The sequence below is a fragment of the Nesoenas mayeri genome (assembly GCF_963082525.1).
Source record: "Nesoenas mayeri genome assembly, contig: SCAFFOLD_40, whole genome shotgun sequence".
NCBI classification, from domain to species: Eukaryota; Metazoa; Chordata; class Aves; order Columbiformes; family Columbidae; genus Nesoenas; species Nesoenas mayeri.
The window spans coordinates 596,793-615,775 of NW_027660032.1; the positions used below are offsets into that span (position 1 = coordinate 596,793).

Genomic DNA, 18,983 nt, shown 5'->3' on the forward strand with positions numbered 1-18,983 from the left:
CAAGTGACCACACAACATCGTACCCACCATCACCCTCCTTGTGGTCCAGAGTGTGAGCAGATCAAACTGAGCTGCTTTCATCAAATGTATCTGATAGATTTCCTATCAAGGGTTTGAGTGGAGAAACGCTCTTCAGAGGAGCTGCTGTATTTACTCTGGGGCATTTTAGATCTCCAAGGAAAAGATTCATGGAATCCTACAATAAAACAGGTTGGAAGAGACCCCTGAACACCATCTCTGTCCCACTGACCTTTATGGCACCCCAAGGAACAGCTGATGGCATTTGTGCTCACTTGGGTTCATCTCACCACATGCACACAGTGGACATGCACATGATGTGTGTGTTTACATCTCATCTGCACAATGAAAACATGGACTTTTGACCTAGTGTTTCATAGAATCACAGAATGTCCTGAGTTGGAAGGACCCACAAGGATCATGGAGTCCAACTCCTGTTCCTGCACAGGACACCCCACAGATCACCCCATGTGTCTGAGGACGTTGTCCAGTCTCTTCTTGAACACTGTCAGGATGGGGCCGTGACACCTCCCTGGGGAGCCTCTTCAGTGTCCAGCACCTCTGGGGGAAGAACCTTTTCCTCATGTCCAACCTAAACCTCTCCTGACACATTTTTCTTCCATTCCCTTGGATACTGTCAGTGGTCGCTACAGAGAACAGATCAGTACCTTCCCTTCCTTCTCCCCTTGTGAGGAAGCTGTAGCCACCATGAGGTCTCCTTAGAGTCTTCAGCTCTGATGCTCAGAAACCCCTTGGTTTGCTTTCTGAAGCAGAAAGGAGAAGCCATGAGCTCCAGGCAATGGGAAGGGGGATCCTGTCCCTCACACATGGCTCAGGGCTCTTCCTGGGACCGTGGGATGTCGGTGTGCAAGGCCCAGGGAAGGACAACACTGGGACAACAACTTCCAGCTTCCCCATGGGGCTGCAAGGAGGCACCGAGGCCCCAGTGCCATGAGGACAACATGTCTGCTCCTGGGGTCAGTGGCAGAGACAACTGCCTTGGCCAAGGGGACACAGACCTGGGTTCTGTGGGTCCCTTCCAGCCTTACAGCGCCCTTTGCCATCTCCACCACAGGCTGTTCCACACGGTGCTGCCCCTGCCCCTCTTTCCCTGCAGGCTGCAGACACCCATCTCGCTTCCCCACCTGCTCTCACCCAGCATTTCTGCACCTTCACTGCTGTGTCTGCACCCTCACTGGCTGCTCTTTGGAACACAAACCATGGGCTGATCCAGCTCCCTCTGGGTCACCTCTTGCACCACAGCACTGCCCTTCCAGTGACATTTCTTCCTCCTCATATCCAGTCCTCACCTTCCAAGTAGACTTCTTTTTTCTCTTTCCTGCTTCTTCCCACTATCAAGAAAAGCTCGACCATCTCATGAACTGCCCTTCATGCAGGGAACCCAACCCGTTAGGCTTCTTGTGGTATTTTACCTGACCAGAGAGAAGTCACCTTGCCATGATCTTCTAAATCCCACAACTACTGCTGTTCTTTCAGCTTCTCTGACAGACACGACCATGTCCCTGCCCATGTCCCGTCATGTTCTCAGGTGGGATGGACATGACAACCCGTCTCTCTTCCTGGGTAAGACCTGTGGGCCCTTGGGCAGAGGTTCTTTCCCAGCCATGTCCCTGCTGCTGGGCTGTCACCTCCAGACACAGAACTGACCCCACTGTCCCCTTTACAGCCACATGATTCTGCCTGGATTATGAGTGTCTGAGACACAACTGACCTCATAATACAACACACACCCATCCCCCTCCTTAGCACCCAGGACCTGACCAAGACTGAACGGTGCTCTACACAGTCCTACCCCTGCCCCTCTTTCCCACAGGCTGTAGACACCCATCTCACTTCCTCACCTTGTTCAAATTATTCAAATATGTTTCCTACCAACAATGAGATTTAAAAGCACTCCTCACTGGAACTGCTGTATTTATGTTAACACAGCACATATATCCTTTTTTGCCTTTTTTTTTTTCCTGTTCTTCCACCTATTCTCTCTCCAGAAACATGTCCAAGGCAAAAATTCTGTCAAATCACAGAATAACTCAGGTTTGCAGAGAGCCCTTGTCTCACTCATCTTGTCTCACTCTCCTGCTCAGGGTGAACCAGGTGAGGCTGCTCAAGGCCTCCACCCAGGTTTGCATCATCCTCGAAGGCACTAAAGATTCACTCTGTTACATCATACAAGGGGAGAATAAAGATGTTCAACAGTGTTCTCCAAGTGCTGGCCACTGAGGGATGACACCAGTATCTGGCTGCACACAGGACTTTGTACCACTGATGACATTAGTGCTGGATGGTTCAGCCAACTTCCCACCCAGCATCCACTTCCTGAGCCCCATCAGCACCACTCTGGCCACAAGGAGACCATGGCTGAGCCTTGCAAACGCCCTGTACACAACATGCCTTTCTTTCCTCTGTCTATTTAGGTTCAGCAATCCCTTCCTTGCCCTTCACATTCCTGGAAATGGCTGCAGGAGGCTTGTCCCATCCCCTTCCCAGGGAGGGAGGAAGGGTGGCCAGCCTGTAGTTATCCCAGTTCCAATCCCTGCTCTTCTTGAAGATGGGTTTGAGGTCTGATTTTTCTAAGGACCCCAGAACCATTCTGGTTTCTATGGCACTTTTGAGATGACAATCTGGAATCACAAATAGGGTGACAGAGCAAATTGGAGCACTTGAAATAATCCTGTCCAAGGCAGCTGAGATGAATCTCACTGATCCAGTGGGGTTTGTTCCTGGAGTCACACACAGAAATGTCAGATTCTGTCAGGCATCCATATCTGAGTTGGTCTCAGGACTCCTTGTGCACCCAGGGATGCTCAGAGACAGAGTGTGTCCCTATTACACACAGAGGCAGGAGTCACAGTGTCCCTCTGGCCTCCTGTTGCCACTCCCAAAGGACGGGAGACACCTCAGCCCTGTGCTGTGTCACCTGCTCTGCACCCATCTGAGATGTCCCACGTCATGAGGAATGGACACAGGGAGCTCAGTTCAAGGAAGCACAACCCAGTGCTGCATTCACGTGATTTCCCATAGGTTGTTCCTCCCAAAATGAAGTGACTTCAAGACCTCGTCTATCTCACAGGTCTTCATGGAATGGAAAGGAATAGCTGATGGTGTTTGTGCTCAGTCAGGTCCATGTCACCTCACGTACATTATGTGCGTGCTCACATCTCAGACACGACCATGTCCCTGCCCATGTCCCGTCATGTTCTCAGGTGGGATGGACATGACAACCCGTCTCTCTTCCTGGGTAAGACCTGTGGGCCCTTGGGCAGAGGTTCTTTCCCAGCCATGTCCCTGCTGCTGGGCTGTCACCTCCAGACACAGAACTGACCCCACTGTCCCCTTTACAGCCACATGATTCTGTACATCTCATCTGTACAAAGCAAACATGGATTGCTGAACTATTCATTGAGTGTCCATCCATGGAGAGAAAACAGCCTCTGTGGGTGAGAGGCCAGTGCTGGAAATGCTGGTTGTGAGGGGCCAGTCCATGGTGATTGACCTGGGGCTCCTTCCACGGGGTGTCCAGTGCATAGGGGAACAGCCCAGCCCTGCTCTGCTGGTCCTGCAGGTCTCTGACAGGAGTCTGGCTGTGAGAGGACACTGCTGTGTGCCAGCCCTGCACACACACACTGTGCAGCTGTACACTGGTGCTTAATCTGAGGGTTACTTTCTTGGACACGTTATTGAGAAAAACTTTGTAAGAAGCTGAAGACTTGAACCTTCCAGGTCTGCCCATAGAAGATCACCTTTCTGTCTAGAAAGGCTGTTGTGAGGCCAGCTCTGTCACAGCAGAGCCCATTGCCTGTCCCTGCCTGCGCCCACAGCACTGACACACAGCAGGACGATGACTAAGCTGCCAGAGCACTCAGGCCTTGCACCAACACCAGGGATGAGAAGGAGAGTGTGGAGTGGAACCAGAACAGCTCTGGAAGAACAAGCGCTGCTGCTCCCTGGCAGGGCTGCCAGGCTGGACTCTTTTACCCTCCTCGCATAAACACAGGAACCATCCCTGCAGCTCTAAAAAGGGCTTGCAGGAAGGAAATAGTGAAAAACAAGTCACTAAAGAGCCCTTTATTGTGTTTAGAGACAAGAAGAGCATGACTCCTTATTTACACAACCAACAGTTATAAAAGAAAAGCTAATAATTAATTAGAAAGGGGATGACAACATTATCACAATAAGAAAACAACTAATAACAACAAAAAATCCAGATGACAGGCTGCACCTGTAATTACCTACATTAAAGCACTTATGTAGAACCAGATGGGTGGTTTATTGCTTTACAAAACAATAAGATATGAGTTTCCAGAGGGCATCCTTGAGCTCCTGGTTTCTCATGCTGTAGATGAGGGGGTTCACTGCTGGAGGAACCACTGAGTACAGAACAGACACCACCAGATCCAGGGATGGAGAGGAGATGGAGGGGGACTTCAGGTAGGCAAACATGGCAGTGCTGAGGAACAGGGAGACTACGACTAGGTGAGGGAGGCAGGTGGAAAAGGCTTTGTGCCGACCCTGCTCAGAGGGGATCCTCAGCACGGCCCTCAAGATCTGCACATACGACACCACAATGAACACAAAACAGCCAAAAGTTAAACAGGCACTGACTACAAGAAGCCAGACTTCCCTGAGGTAGGACCATGAGCAGGAGAGCTTGAGGATCTGGGGGATTTCACAGAAGAACTGGCCCAGGGCATTGCCATTGCATAGGGGCAGTGAAAATGTATTGACCGTGTGCAGCAGAGAATAGAGAAACCCAGTGGCCCAGGCAGCTGCTGCCATGTGGACACAAGCTCTGCTGCCCAGGAGGGTCCCGTAGTGCAGGGGTTTGCAGATGGCAACGTAGCGGTCGTACGACATGATGGTGAGAAGAATATACTCTGCTGCTACAAAGAAGGCAAATGAAAAGATCTGTGCAGCACATTCTGAGTATGAGATGGCCCTGGTTTCCCACAGAGAGTTTGCCATGGATTTGGGGAGAGTGGCGGAGATGCATCCCAGGTCGAGTAGGGCGAGGTTGAGCAGGAAGAAGTACATGGGAGTGTGGAGGTGCTGGACCCAGGCTATGGTGGTGATGATGAGGCCGTTGCCCAGGAGGACAGCCAGGTAGATGCCCAGGAAGAGCCAGAAGTGCAAGAGCTGCAGCTCCCGTGTGTCTGTGAAGGGCAGGAGGAGGAACTGGGTGATGGAGCTGCTGTTGGACATTGGCTGCCTGTGGGCATGAGGACCTGTGCAAGGAGGAAAAGGCAGTGACAAAGTAGGGGAGATTTCTCTGCGGAAAATATCATGTTGTTTCTCATGGAAAACTCCCTCCCTGATGAAGGGATGTTTCAGCTCATTCTCTCTTTCTACCAAGTGAGAAAAACTGTTCATCACAGCTTAAAATACAGCTTGGGCATCTGGTTTCCATAAACACATCTTTGAGGCAAGATCCACTGAACTTGTTTCAGAACAAAAACTGACCCACATCCCCACCCTAACCCCAGAGAGAAAGAGCACTAGGGACAAGTGGAGAAACAATAAAGGACACTGCAGTGCTACCAGAAAATAAAGCAAGGACAGAAAGGCAGACGGGCATGCTGTGGAACCTTCTCCTGACCCGGCTGTGCTGCTGCCACTCACATAATGACACTGGAGAGAAAGTACTTTTAGCACCTTTGTTGTGTACCACAGGAACCCTTCACCTGGAGGTCCAGCTGCTGAGGTGGAGACTGGTGACCTGGACCCCATGGCTTTGGGGCAGAGGGTCTGCTGGGAAGGAGAGGAGACCAGGGGTTGCACTGGGAAATGTGTCTGCACTGCAGGGGATGGCAGGGGGGTCCTGTATCCCGTCTCAAGCATTTCAGGTTGTAGCTTCCTCTCCCTGCCCATGTCAGTGCTGCCTGCAGCTGTGTGTCTGTCCCTGGTCTGCTCCCTGTCAGTGTCACAGACCCCGTCACACCCGCTGTGTGCTCAGCTCTGTCCTGCTCACACCTCCTGGCACTGCCCAGGGGCAGCTCTGTGTGTGCAGGGGCTCAGGAGCAGCTCAGACACGTCCTAACGAGAACTGGGGTCTCAGTGTCTTCTCCAAAGAGAGAAATAAATCCCCATTTCCCACTGCACACCCTGACAATCAAGAGTGGAAAACTGAAAGCACAGACTCCTTCCCTGGCAGCTGTTGCTGTCTTGTTATCTACACTGCAGGGGGTCACAGGGAATTTTCTCTCTTCTCCCTCCCATAACAATTCCGGGTTTAGTTTTCTCTCATTTCTGATCATTTCCCTGCTGCCTGGAGATTCTCCCCTGGGAGGTGTTTCCCTGTCCATGTCTGTTCACTGTCAGTGCTCACAGACCATCCCACCCTCTGTGCCCTCCCCCTGGCCCTACAGATCCTGCCTGTTCACAGGCACTGCCTGGGGGCATCTTCCTGTCTGCAGGCTGGAAAACAGGGCAGGTCAGACTAAGGCTGACGGGTCCAGCCAAGGTGATGCAGGTGCTGTGCACAGGCAGAGGGGTGGGGAAGGGATGTCATGAGCCTCCTGGCAGATGTACTGATCACTCACAGTTGCAGTTCAGCAATCTCAGTGACTTGTTAAAGCATGAGAGCTCGGTTTGCATTTATCCTTTGACACATGCCCCTCTCCCCACCAAAAACTCCAGTCTTGGAATAGGAAACTGAAAGGACAGACTCAGGTAACCTCCTTATCTTTAAAGTAATGCCTGTACAGAAGCAGCAGAAGGACCCTTCCCTGCTGGGGGTCGCTCCTTCCCCACAGTTTCTCCCCTCCTTGTTGTTGGGGTCTCCCCAGGCAGGCTGAGCGCTGACCCTGGCAGGCGGCAGAGTCTCTGCCCGGCACAGCCCTGTGGTACAGGGACCCTGCTCTGCAGGACAGCCCTGGGCACCCCTGGGTGCTCCCCCTGCAATCACCCTCAGCAGAAGCTGCCATCATGCCCTGTCCCTCTGACAGTTCAGCAGGGAAGCGCTGGTCTGGACCATGTTCTTGTCCTCTACATGAGAAATACTGTGAGAGAGACCTGACAGCTCCTGTAAATTGTGAGATGTATCATCTTTAGGAGATCCCTCCAGGAAATGCAGCTGCATTGTCCTACAGCCAGAGACTTACCGTCTTAGAACTGTGAAGATTTGTCTCTCAATGAGCCCTCAGCAACCAACCCCCTACATTGCCTTTCCCCTCTCTGTGCCTGGCTCCTATGCCCTCGGTGCTGCAGGCAGAGCCCTCAGCCCTGCTGCGTGTGCAGAGGAGCTGCTCCTGGGCAGAGCTGTCTCTCTGCAGTGCTGCCGCTGCCATGAGCTCCCTGTGTCCCAGGAGCCCAGCCCAGCTCAGCAGCACAGAAGCAGCCCATGATGTCCCTTTCTCTGTCCCCTCTGGGCTCCTCCAGGTGTCCCTGGGGCTCCAGGGGCACATCCTTGAAACAACCTCAATTAATAAGTGACATTGATTCTCTCTCCTCTGAAGAGACACATCATTGTGTTCTTTGTAATAAACAATGAATTAGTATGAGAATCAACTTTTCTTGTCCCACCATTACACAGGACACCAGCAGTATTACAGCAAAGGATCTAATTCTTCCAAGCCGGGGGAGGAACATCTTCAGTTGAATGAGTTCAGGCATTTTATTCTGGTTTTATACTCCCAGGTCTAGAGAGACATTCATCAGTCTTTGGCCATGTCATGTCTGTGCTCTGATTCAAAGCCTTTGCACACATGGGCTCTTGGACACTTGGTACCAGATTTCTTGTGCAGGTCAGAGCTGGGCTGGTGCCACAGCTGGGGTGGCTCAGCCCAGATGTGAGGCCATGTCCTCAGCCAGGGACCTGACTGGGGAGCTGGAGCTGTCAGTGCTGCAGACAGAGCTGTGACACGGATGGAATGAACTGCCAGGCAGGGTGGCAGGAGTGAGTTCATCTGGTCTCAAGGACAGCAGCCTCCAAGCACAGCAACAGTCCAGATCAGAACTCAGTCCAGATGAATTTATTGAATAGTACTGGCCCCAGCACTGACCCTGAGGCACTGCTCTAGATACAGGCCTCCAACTGGACTCAGCCCCATTGACCACCACCCTCTGGCTTCTTCCCTTCACCAGTTTGCAGTCCACCTCACTACCCGCTCATTCAATCCACACTTCCTGATTTTGGCAGCAAGGATGCTGTGGGACACTGTGTCCAAGGCTTTACTGAAGTCAAGGTAGACCACATCCACTGTTTTGTCATCATGTATCCACCTCGTTATGTCTTCATAGCAGTCAATTAGGTTGGTCAAGCATGACTTCCTCTTGGTGAAGCCATGTGACTGCCCCTAATGACATCTTAAGTCTTGGTGGTCTAAGGGGTCCAGGGATAGAATATTTTAGGTATTGGTGGCTCAAGGTTTCCATAGATGGGAAATCCTACATCTTGTTGGCCCAGAGTGTCCAGGGATGGGACATCTTTGGAGCAGAGATGGGACATATGATCTGAGTGGCCCAAAGTTTCCAGGGATAGGACATTAGAGCTCTGACATGGGGCAACCTGGCTTGCGGTGGCCCTAGGGGTCCAGAGATGGGACATTATAGGTCTTGGTGGCCTAAGGGGTTCAGGGACGGCACATCTTGGCCGGGGTGGTCTAAGGGATCCAAGGGTTGGGACATTTAATTCTTGGTGGCCCGAGATGGCTGCAAATGGGACATCTTGGATCCAGAGTTGGGGCATTATAAGTCTGGGTGGCCCAAAGTGTCCAGGGGTGGGACGTTTTAGGTCTTGGTGGTTTAAGGGGTCCAGAGATGAGACATCATGGGTCTTGGTGACCTCACAGGGTCCAGGGATGGGACATCTTGACCTTGGTAGCCAAAAGGGGCTGGAGATGTGACATCTCGGGTGCAGGGATGGGACCTGACTGGGGAGCTGGAGCTGTCAGTGCTGCAGACAGAGCTGTGACATGGATGGAATGAACTGCCAGGCAGGGTGGCAGGAGTTCGTTCATCTGGTCTGCAAGGACAGCAGCCTCCAAGCACAGCAACAGTCCGGATCAAAGCTCAGTCCAGACCTGTAAGGCAATTCAGCTTCCCATAATGAGCTGTTATACTGCAGGAACAGTTAAAGGAGAAACAAACTCATTGTCTGGCCACTGATGAACTTAATAAAAGAAAGAGGTGAGAATCCCTGTGTCCTCTTGTTCTCCCTCTTGTCCAGCAAGGTCTCCCAGGCCTCTGTAACTCAAGTCAGAACAACCAGCAGTGGATGGAGATCAAGTCAGGGGTCACTGGTACTAACACAATCCTCTCCAGTCTATGGGACAGCAGGGGCAGCATCCCAGGAGCTGGGACAGCAGGACCATGTCACAGTGAGGCCACTCTCCACCATCTTGGAAAGCTCATGGAGACTGGGGGGACTCCCTGACCACTGGCAGCTCCCACACAGTGTGTGCACTTTTCAAAATGGCCCATGGGTGAGCAGGGGAACTAAGGGCTGTGCCCCAGAGCATGTCCACTGGGACCCCATTTCTGGGTGTCAGGAAGAGAAGGTGACGAGGTTTGCCCAGGGCAGGTTGTGCCTGTCCATCGTCTTTGATTTCTGTGAGGAAAGGACAGGGTTGTGGATGTGGGCAGAGCAGTGGTGGTCTGTTACCTGGAAGTTAGCAGGCATTCAGTGTCACCCTCTGTAATATTATTGTGTCCAAGGTGGGATATTATGGTCTCTGTCAATGTGCATGTAGATGGATAAAAAGCAATCTGGATGGTTGGGCTTGGAAAGGTGCTGTAGACAGGGAGAAACTTTCCAGTCATGAGGACAGTCCAGCACTGGAAGCTGTTTCCCAGGAGTGCGCACTCACTCTGTCCCAGAATGTGACCAAGATGTGTTTGGATAAAGCCCTGAGCAATCTGGTGTGACCCTGCTGTGAGCAGGAGGTTGGTCAAGACACCTCCTGAGGTCCCGTCCAGCCTGAATGACGCTGTCCTTCCTTCCCCTTCATGTTTTCAAATTAGGGAGAACTCTCAGGTTCTCTCAGACCACAGAAGAAATTCATATGAGGTGCAGGGCTGCGTTACAAGTGCCCCCGAACAGTCCTGACTACATCTTTTCCATCCTTTTTCTTTTCCCCTGACCCAAGATCTTATTTTTTGCTGTCCTAATGCCTCTCCAGAAAGAACAGCCTGTGTTGTTAACCCTGTCAGAGCAGGTTGTTCAAGAGGTGTCAGCATCCATGCACAGAGTCTGCACATCAGCCAGACACAAATCCATCATTATAGAAATGAAAACAAAGCACTTGACCAGCTCCTTGCACCCAGATATCAGCGTGACATGTCTGCTGAGATGCCAGGGAACACCTAAAATCTACGTGAAGGGTATGTGAGTCCTGGTTGGGTATCCTGGCTTTTCTCCTGACCCATGTGGTGCTTCAGGCTGTGAAGAGAATCAAAACCAGCCATTGGACTGGGGTAGTTCCATTTTACACGTGTCACACAGGGCAGATGAGGGAGCTCAGAACTCCAGACTCTGCGGCACGGTTGGGACTGCAGAGACTGGAAATGCAGGTGACAGTGTGTGTCAGTGCACACACATAAAGATTCTGGCTTCCTTTGGGCCTTTGCACTGACCTGGGATCTGTTCCTTGGCCACCATTGTCTCAAAAAGAAACTGTTCTCCTATGCCAACAACACCTCACAACAGGGGGAAAAAGAGAGAAGTTATGAACGATGCATGATTTTTTGTTAATTCTGTCCAAGAGGTGTACTCTTTGTATGAATAAAAAGAGAGAGAAATCGTTGTTCTAAGAACTTCTTTCAAGACACAACTACAGAGGTGTAGTAGATGTTTTGAAAAGTAAGAATGACTTTTAGGAATGAAATTAAAGAGCTTTAGTTCATCATCATCATCATCAGTGAGAATGAGGAGTTCCCTGTTACTGTTACTAGTGACAGCACCACTGTTCACAAACATCCTTCAGAGCATCTCCATTTTTCCTGGGCTCCAGAGCTCATCCTGCTCAGAGTTTGACAGGATTGCTGCAAACCCCTGTGACCCAAATCTCTACAACTGTCTCTGCTCAACAGTCTTTTACCCCAGGAAGGGGAAAATTCCCAATGCAGGAACGAACCCAGTGCCCAACCTGCCTGGAGAGCCAGGACAGTTGTGCCACACAGCAGCTGCCTCTGAGGGAAGCTGGACGTGATGGAACTGAAATGGTTTAAACCCGAATCATAGAATCAGAGAATCATTTAGGCTGAAAAAGACTCTTAAGAACATGGAGTCCAACCGTAAATCAAACACTGCCAAGTCCACCACTAAACCATGTCCCAAAGCACCACATCTCCACGTCTTCTAAACATCTCCAGCAATGGAAGCTCCAATCCTGAGCTGGCAGGACACCATTGGCTGCAGTTGGACATAAGATACTGGTCATGGCTGTGAGTTCAGCCCTCGCTGGCAGAATGTCTCACACCCTCACTGAGGAGGGCAGGGGGCTGGGAGATGGAAGCACGTTTCAGTTTCCAGATCCCAGCACAGAGCCCAAACCATCCTGCCCTTGGACTCTGGATCCCATTTCCTGAGATGCAAAGCACGTGGACTTCTGAGGATCATCATGTTAAAAGACATTAATAATCCTTCAAGTGTTTGTGTAATATGTCTAGGAATGTCAGTCATACATGCTTATATTTACATATTTGTAAAATAATACATTGCATCTGTGGCATCCCCTCTGGCAATGACAATTACATAGGTATTTGCACTATAAGGCTCCATAACCCATCCACAAGCACACATCTAAGTGGTTCACATGAAGGGTGGTCTGGCAAACGTCACCCTTTGTGTCCCCAGGTGATGGACACTGCTCATGTGCCTCTGCAGAGAGTGGCAGGAGCTGGATCCCCTTCTCGGGACAGACTCTTTCTAGGAGAGACACAGACACAGGGGAACTCATCGGGCCTTTACGGCATTTCACTGGGCATCAGTTTTGACATATTGGGTGCTGTCCTGTGACTGCCCTTTCTGCACAAATGATCATACAAACACAACCATTTAGTGAGACATGGTCATAAAGGGGCTCTTATGGACAAGAAAGCTCACCGTGATCTCTGCAGAGAGCGAGGAAGTTTACAATAAGCACCAGGAAGAACCAAGAAGCTCGAGGCCTCTTCTGAAGAGCGGGAGGCCTGAGCAGCCGTGATTGGCCGTTGTAGGTGTGGGAGAGGGTCAGGGCATGTCAGGGAGAAGCAATGAGATGGCTGATGGCTTCAGTGAACCCTTCCAGCCATGTCTGAGCCCAGCAATGGAAAGCAGTTGATGTCTGCAGGTGGAGGAGGAACAGGAGGAAGATCTTCCTGGGAATAGGGAAGGAAGAAAGGCCTCTCTTGGGCTAATCATGTATGGCAGTGCCATTTGCATGCTGTGGGCATGGCTGTGCCTGGGAGATGGGGAACGGCTGCTGCTGGGGTGGCTGTGCTCAGTCATGGCCCATGAGCCGACCCTGCTCTGCTCCTCTCTTACACTGCCCACACTTGGATGGTCCTCAGGAGTCATCCATGAACCTGGTGGATCCATGAACCTCCTGGAGTGATGGGGTGTGGATTCAAATAGGGGATTCAAGCAAGTTTGGGACTGGGACATTGAGGTGACTGGTGACCATTGCCAGGTGTATGAAACAAGCTGGATGAGTTGTGAGGAGCTCACAGGCATTTCCAACTCCACAGAAAACCAGAGCCTTGCAGTTAAAGCAACAGCACTTGACATAAACACCACCCCCAAAACACAAAACACTCACACTGACCACAGGAAAAGCCTTGAAAAACATTGGAGAAAAATCTACCAGGTCCCAGGGGTCAGGGTTCAGCCATTCTGGTGATGAACAAGCATCAAGGGCTGACATTGCATCAGAGTCACCTCCACATGGCCCTCACCACCTGGAACCAGTGTCTCAAAGACTTTCTTTCACCAGCCTCCAGGGACAGGGACCTGCTCTGGTTGTTTCCATCACGGCTGTGTCAGTGATGGCCCTTCGTGGGGTCCCAAACACCCTCAGAACTTGGGGTTTGCTTCTGCCTTTCACTTCATTAGAGGTTTGTTCATTCTCTCAGTAGCTGCAGTTCAGGCTCACGGCACCAGAGGGCTCACTAACATCTAAAATGCTCTTAAATGCCAAGGCTCTGTGCATCATTTTCCTAACGACTGCAAGACTGGTGTGAATGATTAGAGAGATTTCAGGAATAGCCAAACAGAGAGCATTTCCATAATAAATAGCAATAAAGCCAAATTTTTTCTATTTGCTTCCCTGCTCGCCCTTCCCTCTTTTTCCAGAACAGGTGGAATCAGCAGTCTCCAGCTTCGTCGCCTCCTCTGCACTCTCTCTGGTGCCTCAATGTCCTTCTTATGATGAAGGGCCCAAACCTGAACACAGGATTCAAGATGCGACCTCATCAGCACTGAGAACAGTGGCGCAATCACGCTACTCCTGCTGGCCACACCATTCCTGATACAAGCCAGGATGCTGGTGGCCCTTTTGGCCACCTGGGCACACACAGGCTCATGTTCAGCTGCTGTCCATCAACATCCACTGATCCCTTTCCACCAGGCAATTTTCCAGCCACTCTTCCCTGAGCCTGGGGTTGTTGTGACCCAAGTGCAGGACCCGGCACTTGGTCTGGTCAAACCTCATACAAATGGCCTCAGCCCAATGATCCAGCGGGTCCAGATCCCTCTGCATGGCCTCCCCACCCTCCATCAGATCAACACTCCCACCCAACTTGGTGTCATCTGCAAACTTAATGAGGGTGCACTCGATCCCCTCATCCACATCATTGATTAAGCTTAAATAGAACTGAGTCAAATACTGAGCCCTGGGGACACCACTTGTGACCGGACGCCAACTGGATTTGGCTCTGATCACCACAATTCTTTTGGCCCAGCCCTCCATCGCACATACACCATCCAGGCCACGAGCTGCAGCTTCTCCAGGAGATGCTGTGGGACACGGTGTGAAAGGCTTCACTGCAGTCTAAGGACACAACACCCACAGCCCGTGTGGAGGATTCACTGCCCACGACAGACTTTCCCTCATCTGCTCAGCGGTCACCTTGTCACAGAAGGAGATCAGGCTGGTCAAGCAGGACCTGCCTTTCATCAAGCCATGCTGATTGGGCCCCATTGCTCGTCTGGTGTGTGTGACCTCACAGTCCTTTCCCAGCCATGTTCCTGCTGTTGGCCAATCCCCTGCAGAGGCAGAAGTGACCTCATAGTGCCCTCCACACCCATTGGTTCCTACTGGACTATGAGTTCCTGAGACACAAGTGACCACACAACATCGTACCCACCATCACCCTCCTTGTGGTCCAGAGTGTGAGCAGATCAAACTGAGCTGCTTTCATCCAATGTATATGATAGATTTCCTATCAAGGGTTTGAGTGGAGAAACGTTCCTCAGAGGAGCTGCTGTATTTACTCTGGGGCATTTTAGATCTCCAAGGAAAAGATTCATGGAATCCTACAATAACGCAGGTTGGAAGAGACCCCTGAACACCATCTCTGTCCCACTGACCTTTATGGCACCCCAAGGAACAGCTGATGGTGTTTGTGCTCCCTTGGGTTCATCTCACCACATGCACACACTGGACATGCACATGATGTGTGTGTTTACAACTCATCTGGACAATGAGAACATGGACTTTTGACCTAGTGTTTCATAGGATCATGGAATGTCCTGAGTTGGAAGGACCCAAAGGATAATGGAGTCCAACTCCTGTCCCTGCACAGGACACCCCACAGGTCACCCCTTGTGTTTGAGGACGTTGTCCAGTCTCTTCTTGAACACTGTCAGGTTGGGGCCGTGACACCTCCCTGGGGAGCCTGTTCAGTGTCCAGCACCTCTGGGGGAAGAACCTTTTCCTCATGTCCAACCTAAACCTCCCCTGACACATCTTCTGCCATTCCCTTGGGCTCCTTCACTAGTCACCAGTGAGAAGAGATCAGTGCCTTCCCTTCCTTCTCCCCTTGTGAGGAAGCTGTAGCCACCATGAGGTCTCCTTTGAGTCTTTTCTTCAACTCTGATGCTCAGAAACCCCTTGGTTTGCTTTCTGCAGCAGAAAGGAGAAGCCATGACCTCCAGCCTCTTTCCCTGCAGGCTGCAGACACCCATCTCGCTTCCCCACCTGCTCTCACCCAGCATCTCTGCACCTTCACTGCTGCGTCTGCACCCTCACTGGCTGCTCTTTGGAACACAAACCATGGGCTGATCCAGCTCCCTCTGGGTCACCTCTTGCACCACAGCACTGCCCTTCCAGTGACATTTCTTCCTCCTCATATCCAGTCCTCACCTTCCAAGTAGACTTCTTTTTTCTCTTTCCTGCTTCTTCCCACTATCAAGAAAAGCTCGACCATCTCATGAACTGCCCTTCATGCAGGGAACCCAACCCGTTAGGCTTCTTGTGGTATTTTACTTGACCAGAGAGAAGTCACCTTGCCATGATCTTCTAAATCCCACAATTACTGCTGTTCTTTCAGCTTCTCTGACAGACACGACCATGTCCCTGCCCATGTCTCGTCATGTTCTCAGGTGGGATGGACATGACAACCCGTCTCTCTTCCTGGGTAGGGCCTGTGGGCCCTTGAGCAGAGGTTCTTTTCCAGCCATGTCCCTGCTGCTGGGCTGTCACCTCCAGACACAGAACTGACCCCACTGTCCCTTCACAGCCACTTGATTTTGACTGGATTATGAGTGTCTGAGACACAACTCACCTCATAATACCGAACTCATCCATCCCCCTCCTTAGCACCCAGGACCTCACCAGACTGAAGCATGTTCTATACATTCCTACATCTGCCCCTCTTTCCCACAGGCTGTAGACACCCATCTCGCTTCCTCACCTTGTTCAAATTTGTCACATATATTTCCTACTAACACTGTGAGTGAAAAGCTCTACTCACTGGAACTCCTGTACTTCCGTTAACACCTTCCATATCTCTTCTTCTGCCTCACTTTTCTTTTTTTTTTCCTATTCTTCCACCTATTCTCTCTCCTGAAACCTGTCCAAGGCAAAAATTCTGTCAAATCACAGAATAACTCAGGTTTGCAGAGAGCCCTTGTCTCACTCATCTTGCCTCACTCTCCTGCTCAGGGTGAACCAGGTGAGGCTGCTCAAGGTGTCCACCCAGGTTTGTATCATCCTCAAGGCACTTAAAGTGCTGTCTCTTGGAAAGGGAGAATAAAGATGTTCAACAGTGTTGTCCAAGTGCTGGTCACTGAGGGATGACACCAGTAACTGGCTGCACACAGGACTTTGTACTTCTGATGACATTAGTGCTGGATGGTTCAGCCAACTTCCCACCCAGCATCCACTTCTTGAGCCCCATCAGCACCACTCTGGCCAGAAGGAGACCATGTCTGAGCCTTGCAAACGCCCTGTACACAACATGCCTTTATTTCCCCTGTACGTTTGGGTTCAGCAATCCCTTTCTTGTCCCTCACATTCCTGGAAATGCCTGCAGGAGGCTTGTCCCATCCCCTTCCCAGGGAGGGAGGTAGGGTGGCCAGCCTGTTATTCTCCCTGTTCCTATTCCTGCTCTTCTAGAGGATGGGATTGAGATCTGTGTTTTCTAAGGACCCCAGAACCATCCTGGTTTCTAGGGCATTTTTGAGATCACAATCTGGAATCACAAGAAAGGGTGAAAAAGCAGACTGGAACACTTGAAATGATCCTGTCCAAGGCAGCTGAGATGAATCTCACTGATCCAGTGGGGTTTGTTCCTGGAGTCACACACAGAAATGTCAGGTTCTGTCAGGCATCCATATCTGAGTTGGTCTCAGGACTCCTTGTACAGCCAGGGATGCTCAGAGACAGAGTCTGTCCCTTTTACACACAGACGCAGGAGTTACAGTGTCCCTCTGGCCTCCTGTTGCCACTCCCAAAGGCTGGGAGACACCTCAGCCCTGTGCTGTGTCACCTGCTCTGCACTCATCTGACATGTCCCATAGCAAGAAGAATGGACACAAGGACACAAGGGAGAGAACAACAGCTTCTGGGGGTGAGAGGCCAGTGCTGGAAATGGTGGTTGTGGGAGGCCAGTCCATGGTGACTGACCTGGGGCTCCTTCCACAGGGTGTCCAGTGCACAGGGGCACAGCCCAGCCCTGCTCTGCTGGTCCTGCAGGTCTCTGGCAGGAGCCTGGCTGTGAGAGGACACTGCTGTGTGCCAGACCTGCACACACACACTGTTCAGCTGCACACTGATGTTTCATCTGTGGGACACTATCGTAAACATTTGCTTGAAGATATAAACCATCGTGTATTGCCCTGAGGAGATCAACTTTCTCTGTAGAAAGGCTGTTGTGAGGCCAGCTCTGTCACAGCAGTGCCCATTGCCTGTCCCTGCCTGCGCCCACAGCACTGAGACACAGCAGGATGGTGACCAAGCTGCCAGAGCACTCAGGCCTTGCACCAACACCAGGGATGAGAAGGAGAGTGTGGAGTGGAACCAGAACAGCTCTGGAAGAACAAGCGCTGCTGCTCCCTGGCAGGGCTGCCACGAGGGACTCTTTTCCCCTCCTCCCATGGACAGGAACTGTCCCTGCAGCTCCAAAAGGCCTTGCAGGAAGGGTATATTGAAAATCAAGTCACCACAGGACCATTTATTTTGTTTAAATACACAAAGATCATGGCTCCTCATTTACAAAACCAGTGGTTATAAAAGAAAAGCAAACAGTGATTTAGAAAAGGCATGACAATGTTATCACAATTTTAAAAATGCCAATAACAACAGAAAATAGAGATGAAAGGCAGGATCTGCAACTAGTTACATTAAAACTGCCATGTAGAAGAAGATGGGCAGTTTATTGCTTTACAAAACAATAAGATATGAGTTTGCACAGGGCATTCTTGAGCTCCTGGTTCCTCATGCTGTAGATGAGGGGGTTCACTGCTGGAGGCACCACCGAGTACAGAACAGAAACCAGCAGGTCCAGGGATGGGGAGGAGATGGAGGGGGGCTTCAGGTGGGCAAACATGCCAGTGCTGGCAAACAGGGAGACCACAGCCAGGTGAGGGAGGCAGGTGGAAAAGGCTTTGTGCCGACCCTGCTCAGAGGGGATCCTCAGCACGGCCCTCAAGATCTGCACATACGACACCACAATGAACACAAAACAGCCAAATCCTATTAAGAGACTAAATACAAGGAGCCCAAGTTCCCTGAGGTAGGACCATGAGCAGGAGAGCTTGAGGATCTGGGGGATTTCACAGAAGAACTGGCCCAGGGCATTGCCCTTGCACAGGGGCAGTGAAAATGTATTGGCTGTGTGCAGCAGAGATTAGAGAAACCCAGTGGCCCAGGCAGCTGCTGCCATGTGGACACAAGCTCTGCTGCCCAGGAGGGTCCCATAGTGCAGGGGTTTGCAGATGGCAACGTAGCGGTCGTACGACATGATGGTGAGAAGAATATACTCTGCTGAAATTAAAAAGACAAACAGAAAGAGTTGTGTAGCACATCCTGCATAGGAAATGACCTTGGTGTCCCACAGAGAGTTGGCCATGGAGTTGGGGACAATGGTGGAGATGGAGCCCAGGTCGAGTAGGGCGAGGTTGAGCAGGAAGAAGTACATGGGGGTGTGCAGGTTCTGGTCCCAGGCTATGGTGGTGATGATGAGGCCGTTGCCCAGGAGGGCAGCCAGGTAGATGCCCAGGAAGAGCCAGAAGTGCAAGAGCTGCAGCTCCCGTGTGTCTGTGAAGGGCAGGAGGAGGAACTGGGTGATGGAGCTGCTGTTGGACATTGGATGCTTGTGGGCATGAAGACCTGTGCAAGGAGTAAAAGGTTTAGATTGAGACTTCTAGGGGAACAACCAAAGCCATTTCCCAAAGTCTCTCCCACTCCTTCACACAAAGAGACCCATTTTATTATTTTCCAGGAGATCGTACTGGCTGGAGCCCTCGTCGGTGCTTGATGAGTGTGCAATGAAGAGCAGGGTCTCTGCCCAGGGGCTCCTGAGCAGTC

The 18,983-nt window shown here is 51.2% G+C and overlaps 2 protein-coding genes across 2 annotated transcripts in view; both read right to left on the reverse strand.

Moving 5' to 3' along the window:
* The window catches only part of LOC308052352 (olfactory receptor 14J1-like), a gene marked incomplete at its 5' end in the record, with an annotated part of 50,290 nt that extends 31,528 nt beyond the window's left edge, over positions 1-18,762 (reverse strand). The window contains one exon of the mRNA XM_080364435.1: positions 18,672-18,762. Within this exon, the coding sequence (XP_080220561.1) occupies positions 18,672-18,762 (91 nt within the window). The remainder of the gene's footprint in view (positions 1-18,671) is intronic.
* Positions 4,306-5,238, reverse strand: LOC308052329 (olfactory receptor 14J1-like; the record flags this gene model as incomplete). The annotated part of the gene is made up of 1 exon (XM_080364418.1): positions 4,306-5,238. One exon carries the CDS (start codon positions 5,236-5,238, stop codon positions 4,306-4,308), a length of 933 nt encoding a protein of 310 aa, XP_080220544.1.
* Positions 18,763-18,983: the final 221 nt, after the last annotated feature.